At 39.7% G+C, this 27,162-nt stretch overlaps 1 protein-coding gene across 3 annotated transcripts in view; it reads right to left on the bottom strand.

Annotated features, from left to right (window-relative positions):
* The window catches only part of PCSK5 (proprotein convertase subtilisin/kexin type 5), an 810,488-nt gene extending 785,380 nt beyond the window's left edge, over window positions 1-25,108 (bottom strand). For 2 of the 3 annotated variants that reach the window (XM_073543785.1, XM_073543786.1), the window contains exon 1: window positions 24,518-25,102. In XM_073543785.1, coding sequence (XP_073399886.1) covers window positions 24,518-24,682 — 165 coding nt within the window. In that variant the 5' untranslated portion in view covers window positions 24,683-25,102. Of the gene's footprint in view, window positions 1-24,517 lie in introns of all 3 variants that reach the window. The other variant, XM_073543784.1, reaches the window with a different exon arrangement.
* Between the last annotated feature and the right edge of the window lie 2,054 nt (window positions 25,109-27,162).

The following is a 27,162-nucleotide window of genomic DNA, read 5'->3' as shown; positions in this document are numbered from 1 at the left end:
GATCCTGGTTCAATTACCCTCTTCAACCATGTGCCAAACAATAATACTACAACAATCTTTTATATTCCAAATTATGGGCAGGGGCCCAATCGTGTGCATCGGCCTACCATGGTAAAGGTACTGTCACACTAAGCGATATCGCTAGCAATATCGCTATAACTTGCGACGTTATAGCGATATTGCTAGCGATATCGCTATGTCTGATACTTACCTACAACCGGCTCCCCCGCTGGTTATCGCTGATCGTGCGAGAACATCCTGGACCATTTCTCGTCGTCAGCTTCCTGCTGGGCTTCCTGCTGTGATGACGAGCGACGAGCGTGGAGCCGGGCGGGAGGACGCAGGATCGCCTGGTGTGACAGGTAAGCAACGACCCCAGACCGCTGCTATGTCCCTGGTGAGATCTGCCTGTGTGGCAGCTCACTAGCGACCACTTAGCGATGTACCAGCGATCCTGACCGCGTCATATCGCTGGTCGGGATCGCTGGTACATCGCTAAGTGTGACAGTACCTTAATTCATACCACTTCACAAAACCCATGAATTGTTGTTTCACAAAAAAATGTTTGCCTTCTATGCCAAATCCCTGCACAGGGGCTCAATCCTTTGCAGGGAAATTCACCCTAGTTGTTTGCCAGAGTTGATGGTAAAGAAAATTGTAGTCACGAAACGCTATGAAATTTACATATCGATCTACAGTACACCACACCCACACCAGTCTATCCCCATGAGATTCTCATTTGTACAAAAAATGAGAATGATGTTAAAGAAAATTATAGACATGGATGGCTGCCCATTAATTATACTTGGAAAAAAATGTCACCCTTTGTGTAATAGGCCTTTGATATAGTGTGTAAAGGTGTCAGGCTGCTCTAGTAAAAGACAAGTGTGCAAAAGCAGACATACAAAGTTAAAGGAAATTTTGTTTTGTGATTATTCTTTAAAACAATTATCTCCTCCTTCCCAAAAAGGATGTAATAAGAAAAGCAAAGTAGGTGGATTAACATCCAAAAAGCCAGCGATTGCAACAGATGGCTGTAATGGTGTGGCATTTACATATGTCAAATTTGACTAGTAAAACAGTTCTGCCCAAAAAATTGTTTGTGACATAAACACCAATTTGTAAGGTACACAGGTGCAATTTCATTGTTGGTTTGTTTTCTTTAGATTTTTAAAACACGGCAAATGATTTCCTCCTTCACGAAAAGGATTGCCCAAGAATTGCAACACTTACTGCACTCTCTCACTCGTGACATGAACACTTTCTCTGACACTGAGTTCAGATTTAGTTTTTCTTTGAAACATAAACATAGTGTTGATTTGCTGTTTTCTAGTGCATGGAAAATTAAGAAAAAAAAATCTGAACTTTAAATTGAACAGACCAAGCTGCCAGCCCAACTACACTATATCACTGATCAATCACACTGGTACTGCTGCGGCGGGCCCCTCTATCTCTCCTTTCATTGGCATCTCCGTTTATTTGCAGACCACTACCCTGATCGTCATTGCTGCGGTTGTAAGGGCAGTTTCACACGTCCAGATAATTCCGGTACCGGAGCTATCCGTGTCCGTGTGCATACGTATGCCATCCGTGTGACATCCGTGTGCTATCCGTATGTCCGTGTGGAACATCCGTGTGCTGTCCGTGTATCCGTGTTTTTGAAAAATTATTTTCAATGTTAAACCTTTGACTTTTAAGAACGCACACGGATCGCACACGGACAGCACACAGACAGCATCCGTGTGCGGTACGTGTTTACACGGACCCATTGACTTGTATGGGTCCGTGTGATCCGTGCTGTTGCACAAAAACGGACATGTCAGCGTGTTTTGCACAGGGACACACGGTCCGTGAAAACACGCTGACATCTGCATAGACACATTCATTCGAATGTGTCTACGTGTGTCAGTGGCTCCGGTACGTGAGAAAACTGTCACTACATATACCGGAGACACTGATGTGTGAAATTGCCCTACCACACATTACTGACTGGAGTATTTGTCCAATGTTTTGGGCATTCTCTTCCCATCTCTATTACTGAGTTTGGAGTTCTGCATCCTCTGCTATCCTAAAAGCACCCTAAAGCTACATTCTCACGATGAGGTTATGGTGCGTTTTTGACGCTGTGTCTTTTTGCTGCATTAAAAACTCAGCGTCTCACCGTTCTAGCAAAGTGAATGGGATTTATAGAGATCTCACGCCCAGTGTGCTTCTTTTTAAAGATGTGTAACCTCACCTGCGGTGGTTTTTCAAATTTGCAGCATGTCAATTTCTCTTTCGGGTAAGCTGCGCTTTTCCCCATAGACTTACATTAGATGCCGAAAATTTTAAGTGAAAAACGTACAAGTGTTTTTAATGTGTTTCCCTGGTGGAAACGCATCAAAAATACATGTAATCCACACCTGAATATGCTAGGGAACGTAGCCTAAAGTGGCTTCTGCCTAGAATATTAGGCCACGTACACACGTTGAGTATTTGGTCAGTATTTTAACTCAGTGTAAGCCAAAACCAGGAGTGGGTGATAAATCCAGAAGTGGTGACGTGTTTCTATTATACTTTTCCTCTGATTGTCCCACTCCTGTTTTTTTCTTACAAATACTGATATAGAAAACTCACCAAATACTTGTGTGCACATGGCCTTTAATCTTGACATTGCTGGACAGAAGGTATAGAGGATTTTCCACATACTTATTTGCAGGACCCATTGGGTCTGTGAGTGGTATTACATGCTGCTGGCCAATCAGAGGCCAGCTGCTGATGTCGGTGTGCACGTGACCTTGTGCACATGTCAGTCAGATGATGCGCTCTCGTCGCTTACACATTGAATTCAGCTGCCGGCTTCAGTTGAGGATGCCACACAGCGGGGTAGCAGATGGGAGATGAGGTTTTTTTTTAAATAAGTGAGTACACAATGGACACACTACTACATGGATGACTATGGGCTGTGCATTATACTACATGGATGACTATGGGCTGTGCATTATACTACATGGATGACTATGGGCTGTGCATTATACTACATGGATGACTATGGGCTGTGCATTATACTACATGGATTACTATAGGCTGTGCATTATACTACACTGATGACTATGGGCTGTACCTTATACTACATGGATGACTATGGGCTGTGCATTATACTACATGGATTACTATGGGCTGTGCACTATTCTACATGGCTGATTATGGGCTGTGCATTATACTACATGGATGACTATGAGCTGTGCATTATACTATATGAAGAACTTTGGGCCGGGCAGTATACTGAATGGATGACTATGGGCTGTGCATTGTAATACATGGATGATTATGGGCTGCACATTATATACGGAGGTGCATTATACTATATGAATGACTATGGGCCATGCATTGTAACAGTATTATATGAAGGATATGGACTGTGTATTATACTAATATGGAGGACAATGGGCTGTGCATTATACTATATGGAGAACAATCAGCTGTGCATCATACTTTATGGATGAATATGGAGCACTATGAGGGGTGTATTATATTAAATGGAGGACTAAGGGTTGTGCATTATACTATAGGTATGGTATTGTATAATTTATAATAGATATCACTAATGTGATATAAGAAGTGAGTGAAATATTTGGCATTGTACTATACCTATATTTCTCTGTCGTATCTGTGCATCATGAATCGTGGTATGTGTTAACGGGGCCCACTGACACTCTTTTGCTTGGGACCAAGAAAACCTGGATCTGACCGTGCCTATTTGTACTGTTTTACCTGCAACCTGAACAGTGTGTGCTGGTTCAGAATATTCCCTTTCATTGCTGAAATACTGTCTGGGTTAAGGGACTCACAACCCTTCCAACCATATGCACGCTAAAGCCATTACTCAAGAGAATTGGGGAGTGGTGGTGGAAACCTTATTGGGAGAGCCACAGTACTAAGAGACTGCCTTCAGAGAGGACTTGAGCTAATAAAACTAAAACTTCCATTTTGCACTTACCGTATATTCCTGATAAAACAGTATAGACAGGAATGCCTAATCATCTCTACACCTCCCAAATCCAGCGCTTTCCCATCTAATAGTTTTGCAAAGGTTGTATGAGAAAGAAGATGCAGTATGCTGTGGCAAATAGGAATCATTCCATGCCCTTGGTTCTTCTGCTGTAATAAGTACAATGCCATTATGTAATTATCAAGGAACAAGGAGGATCTGCCAGAGTGAGAGTTGGCAAGGGGTAAGGAAGTGCATACAGTCCTGTTTTGCTGCCACTACATATGCCAAAAATTCATGATTCGCTTTTCCAACACTTGAAAACTAAATAGCCAGATTATTGACTTACAGTTTGACCTGATGATCAGACGGATTTAACCTTCTGGTTTTTATATTCTCCCAGATTCTCTCCATTAAATGTTGGAGGAAAGCCTGAAACCGGGAATCACCTCTGAACACACAGCTTTGTGCAGCATGTGCTTTCATGGAATTACGCTGCCTGTGTTAAACCAAAACACACTAACGCTATAGATGAAACTCCTATCAACATATTGTATCTAGACATGAGTTGTATAAAGATTTGGTTTTACTTTTAAAATATGCTATATTGTTGTCCTGGTATCTTTTCCCATTGTAATTGTTTTAAAGAAAGTCCATCAGAGTCCCGTAATGGGTGACCTCACTACTCCAACTGTTTGGCATGACTAGGCCATATGTAGCAACAAATGCAGAAGCGCACTAATGATATTTGTGTATGTTTGCGAAATTGAGGACAATGGACTAGCCTCTTCAATAACTACCACACCACGCCTTTGAGGAGACCGTGTATTGTATGAAGTCAGGTAATTTTACTGTTCGCATAGACCCGATTCATTAAATAGATTACATCAAATTTCTGGCTTAAATAGATTAGAAAAGTCGCAACATTTTTGCATAACACGGAGATGTGCAAAAATGTGCTGCTTTTGATGTTTCCACGCCAGTTTTATCCAGCTCTGCCAAAATGGTCACAGTTCAGGCAGGACACGGCATGACGCCACAGCTAATCTCATTAATGATGAGCTGTGGTGTTCCTTACTCCAGAAATGTTACTCCAGTCACTGACTAGAGTAAGATTTGTGGCTTTGCTCACAAATGCTTCCTAATGAATCAAGAGTGTCTGATTGCAAGACTCCCATTTATCAGGAGCGGTATGAACAACTTTTTTCTTGTTGAATTGGTGCCATAGAGTTTCAGCAAGTTGGTTTCTCAATTGCATTATACCCTCTAATAAAATAGAAACAGCTTATACTCAGCTCCAAAGCCGCTGCAGTTCCAGCAATGTCTTCACCTCGTCTCCTGGGGCTGGCTTGATGTTGATATGCCACATGAGCCCAGCAGCCAAGCAGTACCAAAGAAATGAGTGTGAAGAGGCCACTTATTTGCTCCTGGGCTCATGTGGCATAATAACGTCATATGAGCCCTGGAAGACCAGAAACTGTCACTGCTGGAGCAGCACCAGTGCTGGATGTGATTATAGGGTGTTTTTTATTTAAAAGGGGGAATCTAGTGCTAAGGCTTCCTAAGTGATTAAAAAGGTCCCTTAGTCTGTTTCAGTAGGCTCCACAATCATGGAGAAGACTGCTGATTTGACAGATGTCCAGAAGGCAGTCATTGACACACTCCACAAGGAGGGTAAGCTACAAAAAGTCATTGTTAAAGAAGCTGGCTGTTCACAGATTGCTGTATCCAAGCATATTAATGGAAAGCTGATTGGAAGGAAAAAGTGTGGTAGAAAAGTTGCACAAGCAGCCGGGATAACTGCAGCCTTGAAAGGATTGTTAAGAAAAGGTCATTCAAAAATTTGGGGGAGATTCACAAGGAGTAAACTGCTGCTGAAGTCATTGCTTCAAGAGCCAAGACACACAAACCTATCCAGGACATGGGCTACAAATGTCGCATTCCTTGTGTTAAGACACTCATGACCAATAGAAAACGCCAAAAGCGTCTTACCTGGGCCAAGGAGAAAAAGAACTGGACTGTTGCTCAATGGTCCAAGGTGTTGTTTTCAGACAAAAGTAAATTTTGCATTTCATTTGGAAATCAAGGTCCCAGAGTCTGGAGGAAGAGTGGAGAGGCACACAATCCAAGCTGCTTGAGGTCTAGTGTGACATTTCCACAATCAGTGATAGTTTGGGGAGCCATGTCATCTGCTGGTGTAGGCCCACTGTGTTTTATCAAGACCAAAGTCAGCACAGCCATCTACCAGGAAATTTTAGAGAACTTCTTGCTTCCTTCTACCGACAAGCTTTTTTGATATAGAAATTTCATTCTCCAGCAGGACTTGCTGTCCACACTGCCAAAAGTACTATTACCTGGTTTAAAAACAGTATCACTGTGCTTGATTGGCCATCAAACTCGCCTGATCTTAACCCCATAGAGAATCTATGGGGTATTGTCAAGAGGAAGATGAGAGACACCAGACCCAACAATTCAGACGAGTCAAAGGCTGCTATCAAAGCAACCTGGGCTTCCATAACACCTCAGCAGTGCCACAGGCTGATCGCCTCCATGCCACTCTGCATTGATGCAGTAATTGATGCAAAAGGAGCCCTGACCAAGTATTGAGTGCATTTACTGAATATACATTTCAGTAAGCCAACATTTCGGATTTTAAAATCATTTTTCAAGCTGGTGTTATAAAGTATTCTAATTTACTGAGCTAATGACAGACATAACCACTTAAAATAGATCACTCTGCAATGACTCCATTTAATATGAGTTTCACTCTTTGTATTGAAGATGAAGACCTGAAATAAATTAACTTTTTTGTGATATTTTAATTTTGTTTGAAGCACCTGTAGGTATAAGGCTAAGGTCAGGGAACATGGAATAGTGATACTATTCCAGCGCTGAAATGAAAAAAACTCAGGAGTGATGCTTTAAACTTGCAAGCTATGCAGTGTAAAAGCACCCTAATGTCTTGTTCAGGCATCCATTTTTCTCATTTACCTGAAAAAAGGCAGATTTTCATCAGTGTTTTGGATGAAATTTTTATCAGTTTATGGTCGGTGTCCAAGTTTTTATCATCAGTGTTTCATCAGTATTTTTGCCATCTGTGTACTGTCTATGTCTTTTATGGACCATCACACTTGTATGGGTAATTTTGATCCATAACAAAATTGGACTTAATAAACACGAACCTATAAACAGCCCCAAAGATTATAATGGAAGTGTGTACTATCTGTAGAAAAAAGTGGATAGATAACATATGTGATAAACTGATACCTGAATGAGGCCTCAGTCTCTGTCCGAAGACTGAAATTGACTGAACAAAAGATGTCAGCCTAGTACACCAGCAGAAACTAATTTTGAGATCAAAGCTACAAAGCAATGCAGTGTGGTTTGATAAAATCTAAATTTCAAAACACAGACAACACATCTAAACACCAGAATGAGATTACCACACCTCTGCATTCAGATGTGCACCCTGCAATGGTTTACTTTTATAATAATACAAAAAGAAGAAGCAATAACACAATGGACATCTACTTAGCCAAGCAAATATTTTGTAGCAAAGCAATAATGCCAGAAGTCAAGTCAAGTATTTGAAGTAGAAGAAACAAGGGTATGTGCACACAACGTCTTTTTCAAGTGGATTTCACGCAGAATCTGCCTGTTAAAGCGCAGCAAAACCAGGGCTGAGGAGATGGTAAGCAAAGTCTCCGACTCTTGACTCCCGACTCCGACCCACAACCCCGTCTCCACAGCATTGCTTCACTACTGAGCATGTACAAAAAGTGCAGCACAGATTCATCTCAGCTAAAAGCCTAGATCCTTAGATCAGGAACAGAACAGACATTTATAGGACATGTCATAACTTTCCCAAATAATTATGACAAAATGTATACATCCTGTATTGTACTACAGTACCCAAATTATAATATATTTTAGGAGACGGAGTCAGTCCATTTTATACCGACTCCACCAAAATGGACACCAACTCCATGGCCCTGAGCAAAACCGGTGCAAAAAATAGACATAATGCACAGGAATGTCAAAATGACATTGCTGTGCACATATTTTGGCTTATGTCATTTCTTTTAACTACTTCATGGTTCAGAAACCCTGGAGCTGGTAAAAGAAGTAACATGTTCATGCTATTCACTATTAGAGAAAATATAAGAAGATGTCGGTTGTGGAACCACAACGAAAACGACCCCAAAATTGCAGTTTCAGAAAAAAAAAAGCTTATTCCTGAATGATCTTTATGATAAAAAAAACTCTGGCAGCTCAACCATTGGATTACAAACATCCACTTACGCTCAAGTAAGTAATCTTGGACTTCAGAGCAATGTTCCCATCTCATCAATGTTCCCATCTTAATAGCTGTCTACAAATATCTAAAGGGCTGTCACATTGTAGAAGGATCAACTTTATTCTCATTTGCACAAGGAAAGACTAGAAGCAATGAGATGAAGCTGAATGGGAGGAGACACAGATTAGATATTAGAAAAAACTTTTTCACAGTTAGAGTGATCAATGAGTGGAACAGGCTGCCACGAGAAGTGGTGAGTTCTCCTTCAATGGAAGTCTTCAAACAGAGGCTGGACAGATATCTGTCTGGGATGATTTAGCGAATCCTGCTTTGAGCAGGGGGTTGGACCAGATGGCCCAGGAGGTCCCTTCCAACTCTACGATTCTATGATTCTATGATTCAGTAAAGACCTCATTCGGACATCAGTGATTTTTCATTGGCCAAGTGTCGGGTGGACATGACTGATTTTGTGTGAGCCATTAGGTTTACAATGTAAACAGCTCTATAGACTACAATAGGTTTGCGTTCTGTCCATGAAAAACATGAATAGCGCTTATAAGAGAACTGAAGTCTGAATGAGGCCTTAGTGATTCCCACTCACCATTCAAGTGAATTTGGCCAACTGCTAAGCAATGAAAAACTAAAATAGCCGTGCCCTGATCATTCACAGTATTGCTGGAGGTTTTGGAGTTAGTACCGCCAATGATTATTATGTTGCAGATTTTCTGCAGCATTTTTGCACCTATTAAATTAGGTTACTTATGCTTGCTTTTTCAGTGCGGTTTTCAGTGCTGTCTTTGCATGCATTTTTATTGTGGACTAGCTGAAGAGCCCGGCATTGCCTGGGCATAGTAACCAACTGTGGTTAAACTGCATATTTTCTGCATCTAATACAAGTTTATTGGAAACATCAGCTCCTAAAACTCAGTGTACTCACAAGAAAAATTGACATGTTCCAGATTTTAAACGCTGATTAAAAAAAAAGAAGCTCAGAGGGCATGAGATTTCTATAAATCCCATTAATTCTCCTGGAACTGTAAGGCTAAGTTCACACGTAGCGGAATTCCCGCAGAAGTTACCATGAGAATTCCGGAATTCCATTCCATGGGAAAATCGCACTTTAAATTCCCGCGATTTTCCCGCGGAAAAACTAGCGATTTGCAAGCGTAATTAGCTTGCAGAATGCTAGCGTTTCCCAAGCGATCTGTAGCATCGCTTGGAGAACTGATTGACAGGTTGGTCACACTCGTCAAACAGTGTTTGACAAGTGTGACCAACTTTTTACTACTGATGCTGCCTATGAAAAACGTACGTTTCGCCTACACTGAAAAAGCCACGGTAGGCGAAACGTACGTTGGAGGGAGCTTAGGACACGCTGAGTCACTTTTTATGGGTATCTCTGATTTAGTTATATTTTTTAAGCACTTTAACAGGCTGGTTTCAGCCTATTTATATTATGCACTTTATCATTGCTATTATGCTCATATGATTACCTTTGTTATTGTGGCCAATGTGTTTACTATACATCCATCTCCTTTTAATTTTTAAAATATTTTTTATGGTATTTCAGTATTTCAATATGTCCATTTGCTCTGTTTTTTCCCTTGCTTTGTATTAATAAATAAAATTATTCGAGTCTTTATTTCTGGACTCTTTTTGGTATATTCATTTTTTTTGAGAAGGTTATGATGTTAATTATGAATATCCTATTATGCTACAGAGTTATTGAGTGATCTTGTTTGTCACTTAGTTGTTGGTTTATATCTAGAAAAGCGTGAATTTTTCTGTAATAAGACATCGGATTACAGATATCAAAATACGACATTATTCAGCTTTCTGAGACATGTATACCCATATAGATGACTTAGGAAAGTTGATCGCACTGACAGATTCCCTTTAAATAGTGTGATAGGAATGAAGGTTGATTCCATGCTTTGCAAAGACTGCATAGCCTAGCATTAGACAAAATGATGCCATGCTCCATCTGTTTTGGAACAAGTACCCTGGGCCTCCCAGGCTGCAGGATCTGGTAGCTGACTATTGTAACAATATGGCACACAGAACTCAGAGACTGAGAGATGCAACATGACTGGAATGTTGGAGAAGTTCTTGCTACATACAACACTTACATCATTAGTAGAACAAAAGGTACTCTGGGCTTTGTATTGATTATTAAAAACATATTTTGTTGGTGGATACAGAAATGTTACAGATTTTCACATTACAGCTCAGTATCTGAGTGCAAAGCATTGTAAACATAATCAAAATTAAGACAACCATTAAGAGAACCAGAGCATAAGAAAACATACACAGGGAACACCCAGAAAACCATTCCTAATCTATTGGATACATTTTGAGCCATCTCATTGCAAACATATGTAAATGAAAATCATTTCCGTGGGCGAATATTAGACACAAACTGAAAGTCTGGAAAAAGTAAGCTTCATTCATAGATATTACAGAAGTGTCCGCAGATCTGGAAGAATCTGGATTATTTTAATGATGATAAACTGAAATATACTAAAGAACTAAAGAAAAGTCCTAAACATTTATCAATACCATAAATCGCTGATAAAGCAAATTATTCTAAATGCAATGTGACAGAATGTAACAATTATCTCTGCATACAATATTAGTAACCTGAATATCAGTACATACACTAATAATAACCCGGATATCACTGCAAGTAATAACAGTAACCTAGAGATCAGCAAATACACTGATAATAACCAGGATGTCAGCACATACACTAACATAGCCTGGATATCAGTACATACACTAATAGAGTAATAACCTGGATATCACGGCATGTAATATTAGTAACCTGGAGATCAGCACATACACTGATAATAACCTGGATATCACGGCATGTAATATCAGTAACCTGGAGATCAGCACATACACTGATAATAACCTGGATATCACGGCATGTAATATCAGTAACCTGGAGATCAGCACATACACTGATAATAACCTGGATATCACGGCATGTAATATCAGTAACCTGGAGATCAGCACATACACTGATAATAACCTGGATATCACAGCATGTAATATCAGTAACGTGGAGATCAGCACATACACTGATAATAACCTGGATATCACGGCATGTAATATTAGTAACCTGGAGATCAGCACATACACTGATAATAACCTGGATATCACGGCATGCAATATTAGTAACCTGGAGATCAGCACATACACTGATAATAACCTGGATATCACGGCATGCAATATTAGTAACCTGGAGATCGGCAAATACACTAATAATAACCAGGATGTCAGCACATACACTAACATAACCTGGATACCAGTACATACACTAATACAGTAATAACCTGGATATCACGGCATGTAATATTAGTAACATGGAGATCACAACATACACTGATAATAACCTGGATATCATGGCATATAATATCAGTAACCTGGAGATCAGCACATACACTGATAATAACCTGGATATCACGGCATGTAATATCAGTAACCTGGAGATCAGCACATACACTGATAATAACCTGGATATCATGGCATGTAATATCAGTAACCTGGAGATCAGCAAATACACTGATAACATGGATATCACGGCATGTAATATCAGTAACCTGGAGATCAGCAAATACACTGATAACATGGATATCACGGCATGTAATATTAGTAACCTGGAGATCAGCACATACACTGATAATAACCTGAATATCACGGCATGTAATATTAGTAACCTGGAGATTGGCAAATACACTAATAATAACCAGGATGTCAGCACATACACTAACTTAACCTGGATACCAGTACATACACTAATACAATAATAACCTGGATATAACGGCATGTAATATTAGTGAGCTGGAGATCAGCACATACACTGATAATAACCTGGATATCACGGCATGTAATATCAGTAACCTGGAGATCAGCACATACACTGATAATAACCTGGATATCACTGCAAGTAATAACAGTAACCTAGAGATAGGCAAATACACTAATAATAACCAGGATGACAGCACATACACTAACATAACCTGGATACCAGTACATACACTAATACAATAATAACCTGGATATAACGGCATGTAATATTAGTGAGCTGGAGATCAGCACATACACTAATAACCTGGACATCACGGCATGTAATATTAGTAACCTGGAGATCAGCACATACACTGATAATAACCTGGATATCACGGCATATAATATTAGTAACCTGGAGATCAGCACATACACTGATAATAACCTGGATATCATGGCATGTAATATCAGTAACATGGAGATCAGCACATACACTGATAATAACCTGGATATCACGGCACGTAATAACAGTAACCTAGAGATCAGCACATACAGTGATAATAACCTGGATATCATTGCAAGTAATAACAGTAACCTAGAGATCGGCAAATACACTAATAATAACCAGGATGTCAGCACATGCACTAACATAACCTGGATATCAGTACATACACTAATACAGTAATAACCTGGATATCATGGCATGTAATATCAGTAACATGGAGATCAGCACATACACTGATAATAACCTGGATATCACGGCATATAATATCAGTAACCTGGAGATCATCACATACACTGATAATAACCTGGATATCATGGCATGTAATATCAGTAACCTGGAGATCAGCACATACACTGATAATAACCTGGATATCACGGCATGTAATATTAGTAACCTGGAGATCAGCACATACACTGATAATAACCTGGATATCACGGCATGTAATATTAGTAACCTGGAGATCGGCAAATACACTAATAATAACCAGGATGTCAGCACATACACTAACATAACCTGGATACCAGTACATACACTAATACAGTAATAACCTGGATATCACGGCATGTAATATTAGTAACCTGGAGATCAGCACATACACTGATAATAACCTGGATATCACAGCATGTAACATTAGTAACTTGGAGATCAGCACATACACTGATAATAACCTGGATATCACGGCATATAATATCAGTAACCTGGAGACCAGCACATACACTGATAATAACCTGGATATCACGGCATGTAATATCAGTAACCTGGAGATCAGCACATACACTGATAATAACCTGGATATCACGGCATGTAATATTAGTAACCTGGAGATCAGCACATACACTGATAATAACCTGGATATCACGGCATGTAATATCAGTAACCTGGAGATCAGCACATACACTGATAATAACCTGGATATCATGGCATGTAATATCAGTAACCTGGAGATCAGCACATACACTGATAATAACCTGCATATCACGGCATGTAATATCAGTAACCTGGAGATCAGCACATACACTGATAATAACCTGGATATCACGGCATGTAATATTAGTAACCTGGAGATCAGCACATACACTGATAATAACCTGGATATCACGGCATGCAATATTAGTAACCTGGAGATCGGCAAATACACTAATAATAACCAGGATGTCAGCACATACACTAACATAACCTGGATACCAGTACATACACTAATACAGTAATAACCTGGATATCACGGCATGTAATATTAGTAACATGGAGATCACAACATACACTGATAATAACCTGGATATCATGGCATATAATATCAGTAACCTGGAGATCAGCACATACACTGATAATAACCTGGATATCACGGCATATAATATCAGTAACCTGGAGATCAGCACATACACTGATAATAACCTGGATATCACGGCATATAATATCAGTAACCTGGAGATCAGCACATACACTGATAATAACCTGGATATCATGGCATGTAATATCAGTAACATGGAGATCAGCACATAAACTGATAATAACCTGGATATCACGGCATGTAATATCAGTAACCTGGAGCTCAGCACATACACTGATAATAACCTGAATATCACGGCATGTAATATTAGTAACCTGGAGATTGGCAAATACACTAATAATAACCAGGATGTCAGCACATACACTAACTTAACCTGGATACCAGTACATACACTAATACAATAATAACCTGGATATAACGGCATGTAATATTAGTGAGCTGGAGATCAGCACATACACTGATAATAACGTGGATATCACGGCATGTAATATCAGTAACCTGGAGATCAGCACATACACTGATAATAACCTGGATATAACTGCAAGTAATAACAGTAACTTAGAGATCGGCAAATACACTAATAATAACCAGGATGTCAGCACATACACTAACATAACCTGGATATCAGTACATACACTAATATAGTAATAACCTGGATATCACGGCATGTAATATTAGTAACCTGGAGATCAGCACATACACTGATAATAACCTGGATATCACGGCATATAATATCAGTAACCCGGAGATCAGCACATACACTGATAATAACCTGGATATCACGGCATATAATATCAGTAACCTGGAGATCAGCACATACACTGATAATAACCTGGATATCAGTGCAAGTAATAACAGTAACCTAGAGATCGGCAAATACACTGATAATAACCTGGATATCATGGCATGTAATATCAGTAACCTGGAGATCAGCACATACACTGATAACAACCTGGATATCGCGGCATGTAATATCAGTAACGTGGAAATCAGCACATACACTGATAATAACCTGGATATCATGACATATAATATCAGTAACGTGGAGATCAGCACATACACTGATAATAACCTGGATATCACGGCATGTAATATCAGTAACCTGGAGATCAGCACATACACTGATAATAACCTGGATATCACGGCATGTAATATCAGTAACGTGGAAATCAGCACATACACTGATAATAACCTGGATATCCCGGCATGTAATATTAGTAACCTGGAGATCAGCACATACACTGATAATAACCTGGATATCCCGGCATGTAATATTAGTAACCTGGAGATCAGCACATACATTGATAATAACCTGGATATAACTGCAAGTAATAACAGTCACTTAGAGATCGGCAAATACACTAATAATAACCAGGATGTCAGCACATACACTAACATAGTCTGGATATCAGTACATACACTAATAGAGTAATAACCTGGATATCACGGCATGTAATATTAGTAACCTGGAGATCAATACATACACTGATAATAACCTGGATATCACGGCATGTAATATCAGTAACCTGGAGATCAGCACATACACTAATAATATCCCGGATATCACTGCAAGTAATAACAGTAACCTAGAGATCGGCAAATACACTAATAATAACCAGGATGTCAGCACATACACTAACATAACCTGGATATCAGTACATACACTAATATAGTAATAACCTGGATATCACGGCATGTAATATTAGTAACCTGGAAATCAGCACATACACTGATAATAATCTGGATATCACGGCATATAATATCAGTAACCTGGAGATCAGCACATACACTGATAATAACCTGGATATCACTGCAAGTAATAACAGTAACCTAGAGATCGACAAATACACTAATAATAACCAAGATGTCAGCACATACACTAACCTAACCTGGATATCAGTACATACACTAATACAGTAATAACCTGGATATCATGGCATGTAATATTAGTAACCTGGAGATCAGCACATACACTGATAATAACCTGGATATCACGGCATGTAATAACAGTAACCTGGATATCACTGCATACCATAACAGTAACTTGGATATCACTGCATACAATAATAGTAAACTAGATATCACTGCATATAATAATAGTAACCTGGATAGCCCTGCATACAATAATAGTAACCTGGATATCACTGCATATCATAATAGTAACCAGGATATCACTGCATATCATAATAGTAACCTGGATAGCACTGCATACAATAATAGTAACCTGGATATCACTGCATGTAACAATAGTAACCTGGATATTACTGCATATAATAATAGTAACGTGGATATCACTGCATATAATGATAGTAACCTGGATATCACTGCATGTAACAATAGTAACCTGGATATCACTGCATACAATAATAGTAACTTGGATATCACTGCATATAATAATAGTAACCTGGATATCACTGCATATAATAATAGTAACCTGGATATCACTGCATGTAACAATAGTAACCTGGATATTACTGCATATAATAATAGTAACCTGGAAATCACTGCATATAATAACAGTAACCTGAATATCACTGCATGTAATAATAGTAACCTGGATATCACTGCACGTAATAACAGTAACCTGGATATCACTGCATACAATAATAGTAACCTGGATATCACTGCATACAATAATAGTAAACTAGATATCACTGCATATAATAATAGTAACGTGGATAGCACTGCATACAATAATAGTAACCTGGATATCACTGCATATCATAATAGTAACGTGGATATCACTGCATATAATGATAGTAACCTGGATATCACTGCATGTAACAATAGTAACCTGGATATCACTGCATATAATAATAGTAACTTGGATTTCACTGCATACAATAATAGTAACCTGGATATCACTGCATATAATAATAGTAACCTGGATAGCACTGCATGTAACAATAGTAAGCTGGATATTACTGCATATAATAATAGTAACCTGGATATTACTGCATATAATAATAGTAACGTGGATATCACTGCATATAATGATAGTAACCTGGATATCACTGCATGTAACAATAGTAACCTGGATATCACTGCATACAATAATAGTAACTTGGATATCACTGCATATAATAATAGTAACCTGGATATCACTGCATATAATAATAGTAACCTGGATATCACTGCATGTAACAATAGTAACCTGGATATTACTGCATATAATAATAGTAACCTGGAAATCACTGCATATAATAACAGTAACCTGAATATCACTGCATGTAATAATAGTAACCTGGATATCACTGCACGTAATAACAGTAACCTGGATATCACTGCATACAATAACAGTAACCTGGATATCACTGCATACAATAATAGTAAACTAGATATCACTGCATATAATAATAGTAACTTGGATATCACTGCATACAATAATAGTAACCTGGATATCACTGCATATCATAATAGTAACGTGGATATCACTGCATATAATGATAGTAACCTGGATATCACTGCATGTAACAATAGTAACCTGGATATCACTGCATATAATAATAGTAACTTGGATTTCACTGCATACAATAATAGTAACCTGGATATCACTGCATATAATAATAGTAACCTGGATAGCACTGCATGTAACAATAGTAAGCTGGATATTACTGCATATAATAATAGTAACCTGGAAATCACTGCATATAATAACAGTAACCTGAATATCTCTGCATGTAATAATAGTAACCCGGATATCACTGCACGTAATAACAGTAACCTGGATATCACTGCATACAATAACAGTAACCTGGATATCACTGCATACAATAATAGTAACCTGGATATCACTGCATATCATAATAGTAACCTGGATATCACTGCATATAATGATAGTAACCTGGATATCACTGCATGTAACAATAGTAACCTGGATATCACTGCATATAATAGTAACCTGGATATCACTGCATATAATAATAGTAACCTGGATAGCACTGCATACAATAATAGTAACCTGGAATCACTGCATACAATAATAGTAACCTGGATATCACTGCATATCATAATAGTAACCTGGATATCACTGCATATAATGATAGTAACCTGGATAGCACTGCATACAATAATAGTAACCTGGAATCACTGCATACAATAATAGTAACCTGGATATCACTGCATATCATAATAGTAACCTGGATATCACTGCATATAATGATAGTAACCTGGATATCACTGCATGTAACAATAGTAACCTGGATATCACTGCATATAATAGTAACCTGGATATCACTGCATATAATAATAGTAACCTGGATATCACTGCATATAATAGTAGTAACGATATCACTGCATATAATGATAGTAACCTGGATATCACTGCATGTAACAATAGTAACCTGGATATCACTGCATATAATAATAGTAACCTGAATAGCACTGCATACAATAATTGTAACCTGGATATCACTGCATATAATAATAGTAACCTGGATATCACTGCATATCATAATAATAGAAATTTGGATATCACTGCATATAATAATAGTAACCTGGATATCACTGCATGTAACAATAGTAACCTGGATAGCACTGCATACAATAATAGTAACCTGGATAGCACTGCAAACAATAATAGTAACCTGGATATCACTGCATATAATAATAGTAACCTGTATATCACTGCATATAATAATAGCATCCTGGATAGCACTGCATACAATAATAGTATCCTGGATATCACTGCATGCAATAACAGTAACCTGGAATCACTGCATACAATAATAGTAACCTGGATATCACTGCATATAATAATAGTAACCTGGAATCACTGCATACAATAATAGTAACCTGGATATCACTGCATACAAAAATAGAAACCTGGATATCACTGCATACAATAATAGTAACCTGGAATCACTGCATACAATAATAGTAACATGGATATCACTGCATATAATAATTGTAACCTGGATATCACTGTTCATAGTAATAGTAACCTGAATTTCACTGCATATCATAATAGTAACCTGGATATCACTGCATACAATAATAGTAACCTGGATATCACTGCATGTAATAATAGTAACCCGGATATCACTGCATATTATAATAGTAACCTGGATATCACTGCATACAATAACAGTAACCTGGATATCACTGCATACAATAATAGTAAACTAGATATCACTGCATATAATAATAGTAACCTGGATAGCACTGCATACAATAATAGTAACCTGGATATCACTGCATATCATAATAGTAACCTGGATATCACTGCATATAATGATAGTAACCTGGATATCACTGCATGTAACAATAGTAACCTGGAAATCACTGCATATAATAACAGTAACCCGGATATCACTGCAAGTAATAACAGTAACCTGGATATCACTGCATACAATAACAGTAACCTGGATATCACTGCATAAAATAATAGTAAACTAGATATCACTGCATATAATAATAGTAACCTGGATAGCACTGCATACAATATTATTAACCTGGAATCACTGCATACAATAATAGTAACCTGGATATCACTGCATATCATAATAGTAACCTGGATATCACTCCATATAATGATAGTAACCTGGATATCACTGCATACAATAATAGTAACCTGGATATCACTGCATATAATAATAGTAACTTGGATTTCACTGCATACAATAATAGTAACCTGGATATCACTGCATATAATAAAAGTACCCTGGATAGCACTGCATGTAACAATAGTAACCTGGATATTACTGCATATCATAATAGTAACCTGGATATCACTGCATATAATAATAGTAACATGGAAATCACTGCATACAATAACAGTAACCTGGATATCACTGCGTACAATAATAGTAAACTAGATATCACTGCATATAATAATAGTAACCTGGATATCACTGCATACAATAATAGTAACCTGGATATCACTGCATACAATAATAGTAACCTGGATATCACTGCATACAATAACAGTAACCTGGAATCACTGCATACAATAATAGTAACCTGGATATCACTGCATATAATAATAGTAACCTGGAATCACTGCATACAATAATAGTAACCTGGATATCACTGCATATCATAATATTAACCTGGATAGCACTGCATATAATGATAGTAACCTGGATATCACTGCATGTAACAATAGTAACCTGGAAATCACTGCATATAATAACAGTAACCCGAATATCACTGCAAGTAATAACAGTAACCTGGATATCACTGCATACAATAACAGTAACCTGGATATCACTGCATAAAATAATAGTAAACTAGCTATCACTGCATATAATAATAGTAACCTGGATAGCACTGCATACAATATTATTAACCTGGAATCACTGCATATCATAATAGTAACCTGGATATCACTCCATATAATGATAGTAACCAGGATATCACTGCATACAATAATAGTAACCTGGATATCACTGCATATAATAATAGTAACTTGGATTTCACTGCATACAATAATAGTAACCTGGATATCACTGCATATAATAAAAGTACCCTGGATAGCACTGCATGTAACAATAGTAACCTGGATATTACTGCATATCATAATAGTAACCTGGATATCACTGCATGTAATAATAGTAACATGGAAATCACTGCATACAATAACAGTAACCTGGATATCACTGCATACAATAATAGTAAACTAGATATCACTGCATATAATAATAGTAACCAGGATAGCACTGCATACAATAATAATAACAACCTGGAATCACTGCATACAATAATAGTAACCTGGATATCACTGCATATCATAATAGTAACCTGGATATCACTGCATATAATGATAGTAAACTGGATATCACTGCATGTAACAATAGTAGCCTGGATATCACTGCATATAATAATAGTAACTTGGATTTCACTGCATACAATAATAGTAACCTGGATATCAATGCATATAATAATAACCTGGATAGCACTGCATGTAACAATAGTAACCTGGATATTACTGCATATAATAATAGTAACCTGGAAATCACTGCATATAATAACAGTAACTTGAATATCACTGCATGTAATAATAGTAACCTGGATATCACTGCATACAATAACAGTAACCTGGATATCACTGCATACAATAATAGTAATTTAGATATCACTGCATATAATAATAGTAACCTGGATAGCACTGCATACAATAATAGTAACCTGGAATCACTGCATACAATAATAGTAAACTAGATATCACTACATATAATGATAGTAAGCTGGATATCACTGCATGTAACAATAGTAACCTGGATATCACTGCATATAATAATAGTAACCTGGATATCACTGCATATAATAATAGTAACCTGGATATTACTGCATATAATGATACTAACCTGGATATCACTGCATGTAACAATAGTAACCTGGATATCACTGCATATAATAATAGTAACCTGGATAGCATTGCATACAATAATAGTAACCTGGATATCACTGCATATAATAATAGTAACCTGGATATCACTGCATATAATAATAATAGAAACCTGGATATCACTGCATATAATAATAGTAACCTGGATATCACTGCATATAATGATAGTAACCTGGATATCACTGCATGTAACAATAGTAACCTGGATAGCACTGCATACAATAATAGTAACCTGGATATCACTGCATATAATAATAATAATAGAAACCTGGATATCACTGCATATAATAATAGTAACCTGTAATCACTGCATATAATGATAGTAACCTGGATATCACTGCATGTAACAATAGTAACCTGGATAGCACTGCATACAATAATTGTAACCTGGATAGCACTGCAAACAATATTAGTAACCTGGATATCGCTGCATATAATAATAGTAACCTGGATAGCACTGCATACAATAATAGTAACCTGGAATCACTGCATACAATAATAGTAACCTGGATATCACTGCATATAAAAATAGTAATTTTAAGATCATAGCATAAAATATAAATAAGCTACCGGTATATATCACTACACACCATAATATTAATTTTGACAAAACTCCATAGAATAATAGTAACTTGGATATGACTGCATACAATATTAGCAACCTGGGACATCACTACTTACAGCGGTGGTAACATGGACATCACTTAACTAAATAATAATAACCTCTCTCGCTGCTAGACATTTCTGCATATAAATATAGTGACATTACTAGATGCAAGAGTAATACATTTGGAGCCTACTGCACACAAGCACAGCAGACTGGACATGTAGTGTAGTGAGCATCTCCAGCCTTATAACGGAAGATTCCACCTAAAGCTAAAACTGTATTCACACTAACCTTTGTTTCGCTACTGAACAACCTAGCCAACAGGAACAAATAATTTTTTTTGGAAATTTTTGCTTCAATTAATCTGCTTTCCATTGTCTTTGGAATATTGAATAATGTAGTCTGCTATACAATACAGGTTGTTAAAAAAAACAACAGATAAAAAATTAAAGCCAGTTAAAGTCAATGACATCCATTGGGCTCCACTATGAATCCATTATACTGGCCGCTAAAGGCGTTGTCCACTTCTGGACTATTATTTCTTTAATGATAAAGTGTACCCTATATATATAAAAAAATAATCATATACTCATCTCCCAAACCGGTGCCGTAACAGTGATGTTAATGCCTTTTCTCCTGACAGTCATGTGACATTGACATTATGTCAAGGGAGTGCTGCAGCCAATCAGAAGCCGCTGACTGTCTTAAGCCTTCGCACTTCCGTTCTGCTTGATGCAAATGTGAAGGTTTCAGCTCATCAGCGCTCGCTGATAGGCTGCAGTGCTCACGTGACACAATATATCACATAACCGCCAGGAGACACTGCGCCAACATCGTTAGAATGGCACAGGTTCAGGAGGTGAGTATATGTTTTTCTTTTTTATGGAGGTCACTTTAGCACATAAACAGGGTTATCCAGTAGTGCACAGCAGCTTTAAGGCAGCCGGCATCCTTCGTATAGAACAGCGGCTGAGATAAAATGGCCCAATCTCTTTTCCATGGCGTATTTTTGGACTGTGACTTGCTTCTGATTCAGTCCACGAGATCATTAGGGATTTGACGTTTATGCAGTTACTTAAAATGAACTGTCAGCTTCTTCTATACTTTGAAATATTAATACTTCCTCCCCTATTTTCATGTATTAATCACAAAAGTTTATCACTTGGTTAAAGTTGATGAGATTTTTTCCTCTACAATGACTAACATCCCTCACCGCAGAGTGTGACACACTGAAACGTGTCAGGTTGCAGCTGGAAAGTCTAAAAAATAACCACAACAACAGCAATCAATTCGCCTATTGTGCAAGAATAGTGGATCTTGGTAGATGGTTCATCATAACATCTGTCAAATCATCATCAATAAGGCTGGGTTCACATTTGCGGTTTAGTCCGCTGCGTTTGATGCGCATACATCCGCAGACGTCCTGCGTACCTATCTTTAACATGGGGTATGCAGGGACATGCGTTTGAATGCGTTTGCGTACAGTTGCGGATGACAGCGGATATTTGACGCCGCAAAAAATGCAACAAGATGCGTTCGGTGCGGCCCGCCGCATACCGTGAAAAGACGCAACTGTACGCAAACGCACCCGAACGCATACAAACGCATGTCCCTGCATACCCCATGTTAAAGATAGTTACGCAGGACGTATGTGGATGTATGCGCATTGAATGCAGCGGACTCATCCGCAAATGTGAACCTAGCCTAATTGACTCTATTCCATACTGTACATCTTCAGTAAAAGAAAATCCCGGTGTTTACGATACAGTCATATATAAGGAAACATTGTACTGATTGTATCATTTATAACAAAACTTGTGTTCAGAAGAATTTCTCAGATGACCCTCTTGTTTTCCCCTAAACGCCCACCCTCCCCCTTCAAGTACAAGGCTGAAAGGGTTAGCTTTTATCACAGAGGTATCAAAGTCCACACTGAGCTCCCTCATTGCCTGCACTGAAGCTAAGCAAACTTCTCAGGGAATGTCCACCTAGGGAATCCGTCATGCACTAGACACAATCCTGCACATTTCTCAGTGGTATAATGAAGAGAAGCTCAGCTTTCAGTGCTTTGCAATAAATAAAGCCAAACTGGTGTAGTAGGACCTAATGTGGGAACCGGTCACAGACACTTGGAGGCACCAGGAAAGTGTCACCACCACCTGCTCTCTAGCTCTGGTACTAGACACTGGCTCTCCTGCATAATCCTAGATGACTACTTCATAGTGATGCACAGTGTGTACGTTTCTTGTTCACAATTTCCATACTATTATTATTATACATGGACATATATGGTGGCTGAAACCTTGTACCCAAAAAATATGAAATCCCCCAACATTCTCAGCTCCATTATACACAGTAAGTTCTGCAGAGGATTATTGCTCCAGCCAGGCATTATCAGTGCAGGGTGGGATGCCACATCCATGTGTGGCCCCAGAGACAGGTCAAGTTCAGCTACATTGTAATCTATATTGGGGTACAGACAGGATCCCCTGGTAAGCTTAGAACTACTCATTATGCTGTGGTGGAAGGGATGCTGAGACTTCTAGTTCTACAAGCATTACAACAACATGACTAGCTGATGCAGTTAACCTGTGGATTGTCACACTCAGAACAGGACACAGTACAGCAAATTGCCTCACAGGGTCAGCCCCACATGGGGGTAGAAAAGTTCTGGGAATGCAGATGAGCAGGAAACAAGCAGTGACATTACCTCTCCCATGTTGATGTAGCCATACTTGCTAGCTATCCTGTCGGCTTCCTGAGCTCCCCCTTTTATCCTCACAGCCCAGTGGTTGGTGTATATACGAGCCCAGCATGTAGGTACAAGAATCCCCAGCAGCACAGTCAGGACGAAGAGCAGCAATTGACAAGCCATGATATGCCCTGCTGTCCCTGAAGACAAGGACCCCTGCTCCTCAGAGAGGGGGGCGAACACTCAGGACAGGTGAGGGCGCACTCCAGCACTGTACTGCTCCAGGATCAGCCCAGCAGACAGTGCAGAAAAGTTCCCAGGCACTTGGATGGCCCCCTGCTTGGCTCCTCACTTTGGGATTACCCTGCACTGTGACTCTAGGCTCTTGCTGCCAAGTGCTAATCTGGATGTCCTCCTTCTTGAGAGCTTCCTTTCCAGTGCTGGCGCTAAACTAGCCAGGGTGCCAATTCAGTGCCCTCCTCACACGCTCCTGGCACCTTAGCTATGACTGTGGGGTATGAGTGTAGACAGCAGTTCTCTCCGTCTCCCTCACTGCATAAATGACTGCCCCCCTCCTGCTCTCCTCCCGTCCGAAACCAACAGTACCCAGATGGAAGGGAGAGGCGGAGGCTGCAGACTCAGTGTCCCTCCTACTCCTACTATCCCACCCACCCCTGCCACTCACACTCATCGCTCGGAGATGCCCTCACCTAGCTGTGAGGTACAAGGGGCACTGAGGGTGGTTACCTCACAGGCTCACCGTCCCTCCTACTACTATCCCACCCACCCCTGCCACTCACACTCAGTGCTCGGAGATGCCCTCACCTAGCTGTGAGGTACAAGAGGGCAGTGAGGGTGGTTACCTCACAGGCTCACCGTCCCTCCTACTACTATGCCACCCACCCCTGCCACTCACTCTCAGTGCACGGAGATGCCCTCACCTAGCACTGAGGTACAAGGGGCACTGAGGGTGGTTACCTCACAGGCTCACTGTCCCTCTTACTACTATGCCACCCACCCCTGCCACTCACACTCAGTGCTCGGAGATGCCCTCACCTAGCTGTGAGGTACAAGGGGCACTGAGGGTGGTTACCTCACAGGCTCACCGTCCCTCCTACTACTATGCCACCCACCCCTGCCACTCACACTCATCGCTCGGAGATGCCCTCACCTAGCTGTGTGGTACAAGAGGGCAGTGAGGGTGGTTACCTCACAGGCTCACCGTCCCTCCTACTACTATGCCACCCACCCCTGCCACTCACTCTCAGTGCACGGAGATGCCCTCACCTAGCACTGAGGTACAAGGGGCACTGAGGGTGGTTACCTCACAGGCTCACTGTCCCTCTTACTACTATGCCACCCACCCCTGCCACTCACACTCAGTGCTCGGAGATGCCCTCACCTAGCTGTGTGGTACAAGAGGGCAGTGAGGGTGGTTATTACCTCACAGGCTCAGTGTCCCTCCTTCTACTATGCCACCTACCCCTGCCACTCACAATTAGTGAACGGAAATGCCCTCACCAGCTGTGAGGTACAAGGGGCACTGAGGGTGGTTATTACCTCAGGCACAGTGTCCCTCCTGTAAGGGTATGTCTCCACGGGACATCTCGCCCAAAGCGCTACCCCCTTCTGTACGCACGGTGATTCCAGATGTGTTCATTGAACACATCCTGAATCGCCGCGCCCTATACATAGGACTGTGTTATTTACCTTGCGGTGACAGAGCATCGCCGCAAGGTAAACAGACATGCTGCGGTCTAAAAAGACGTGCCACATGTGCGAAAATGCAAGGCCGTCGGATGCGTGTTCGCACGCATAGTGGAGATGGGATTTCATAAAATCTCCTCCACTATACAGTAACATCTGGACGCTGCGGATTGAACGCTGCGGCTGTACGCAGAGTTCAATCCGCAGCTAATCTGGATGTAATCCGGCCCCTGGAAACATACCCTTACTATCCCACCCAGCCCTTCCACTCACTCAGTGCATGGAGATGCCCTCACCCAGCACTGAGGTACAAGGGGCACTGAGGGTGGTTATTACCTCACAGGCTCAGGCTTCTACAACATGACAAGTCTGCACTCAGCGCCAAGATTAGCACACACCATCCCTCTGTTTCCTGCATGCGAATGATTGCATACATAGCATTGTACACACATGAGAACGGTGTCCCATCCATCTGTGTAACCTCATCAAGGCTCTGCATGTCCATACATCGCATTGTCCTGTCCCAAAATTAGCAGTTTGGTACAAAATGTATTAAAAAGTGTAACACAGGCAGGTCGCAGGTCAAAGAATGAAAAATTGCGTTAAAAGTTCCACACATGCCATGTTTTGGAAAAGTGCCCTGCTTTCCTGTTGCCCCAGTATCTCTCCCCACTGCAGTGACTGGCATACATTTTGGGCAATGAGGGGGTATGTGCACACACGATGTCTTAGGTCGATTCCGAAAACACTCAAAGGAACAAACGTACAATTCTGTGGAAAAACAACTTGCTGTACACGTATTCCGGCTTTTGGACGTCTTGTAACCACTTTTGGAATTGAAATCTGCCAAGCTGTAAAATGAAGGTTGCAGGTCCATTTTCTGGTGGTTTCTACTCAGAAGTTGCTCTGTAATTTACAGGGCAATGGGACCAGATGACCCAGGAGGTCCTTTCCAA

This window comes from Dendrobates tinctorius, unplaced genomic scaffold (genome assembly GCF_039654945.1).
Source record: "Dendrobates tinctorius isolate UK_male_01 unplaced genomic scaffold, ASM3965494v1 ptg000134l, whole genome shotgun sequence".
Taxonomy (NCBI): Eukaryota; Metazoa; Chordata; class Amphibia; order Anura; family Dendrobatidae; genus Dendrobates; species Dendrobates tinctorius.
This window is presented reverse-complemented; position numbering and strand designations above follow the sequence as displayed.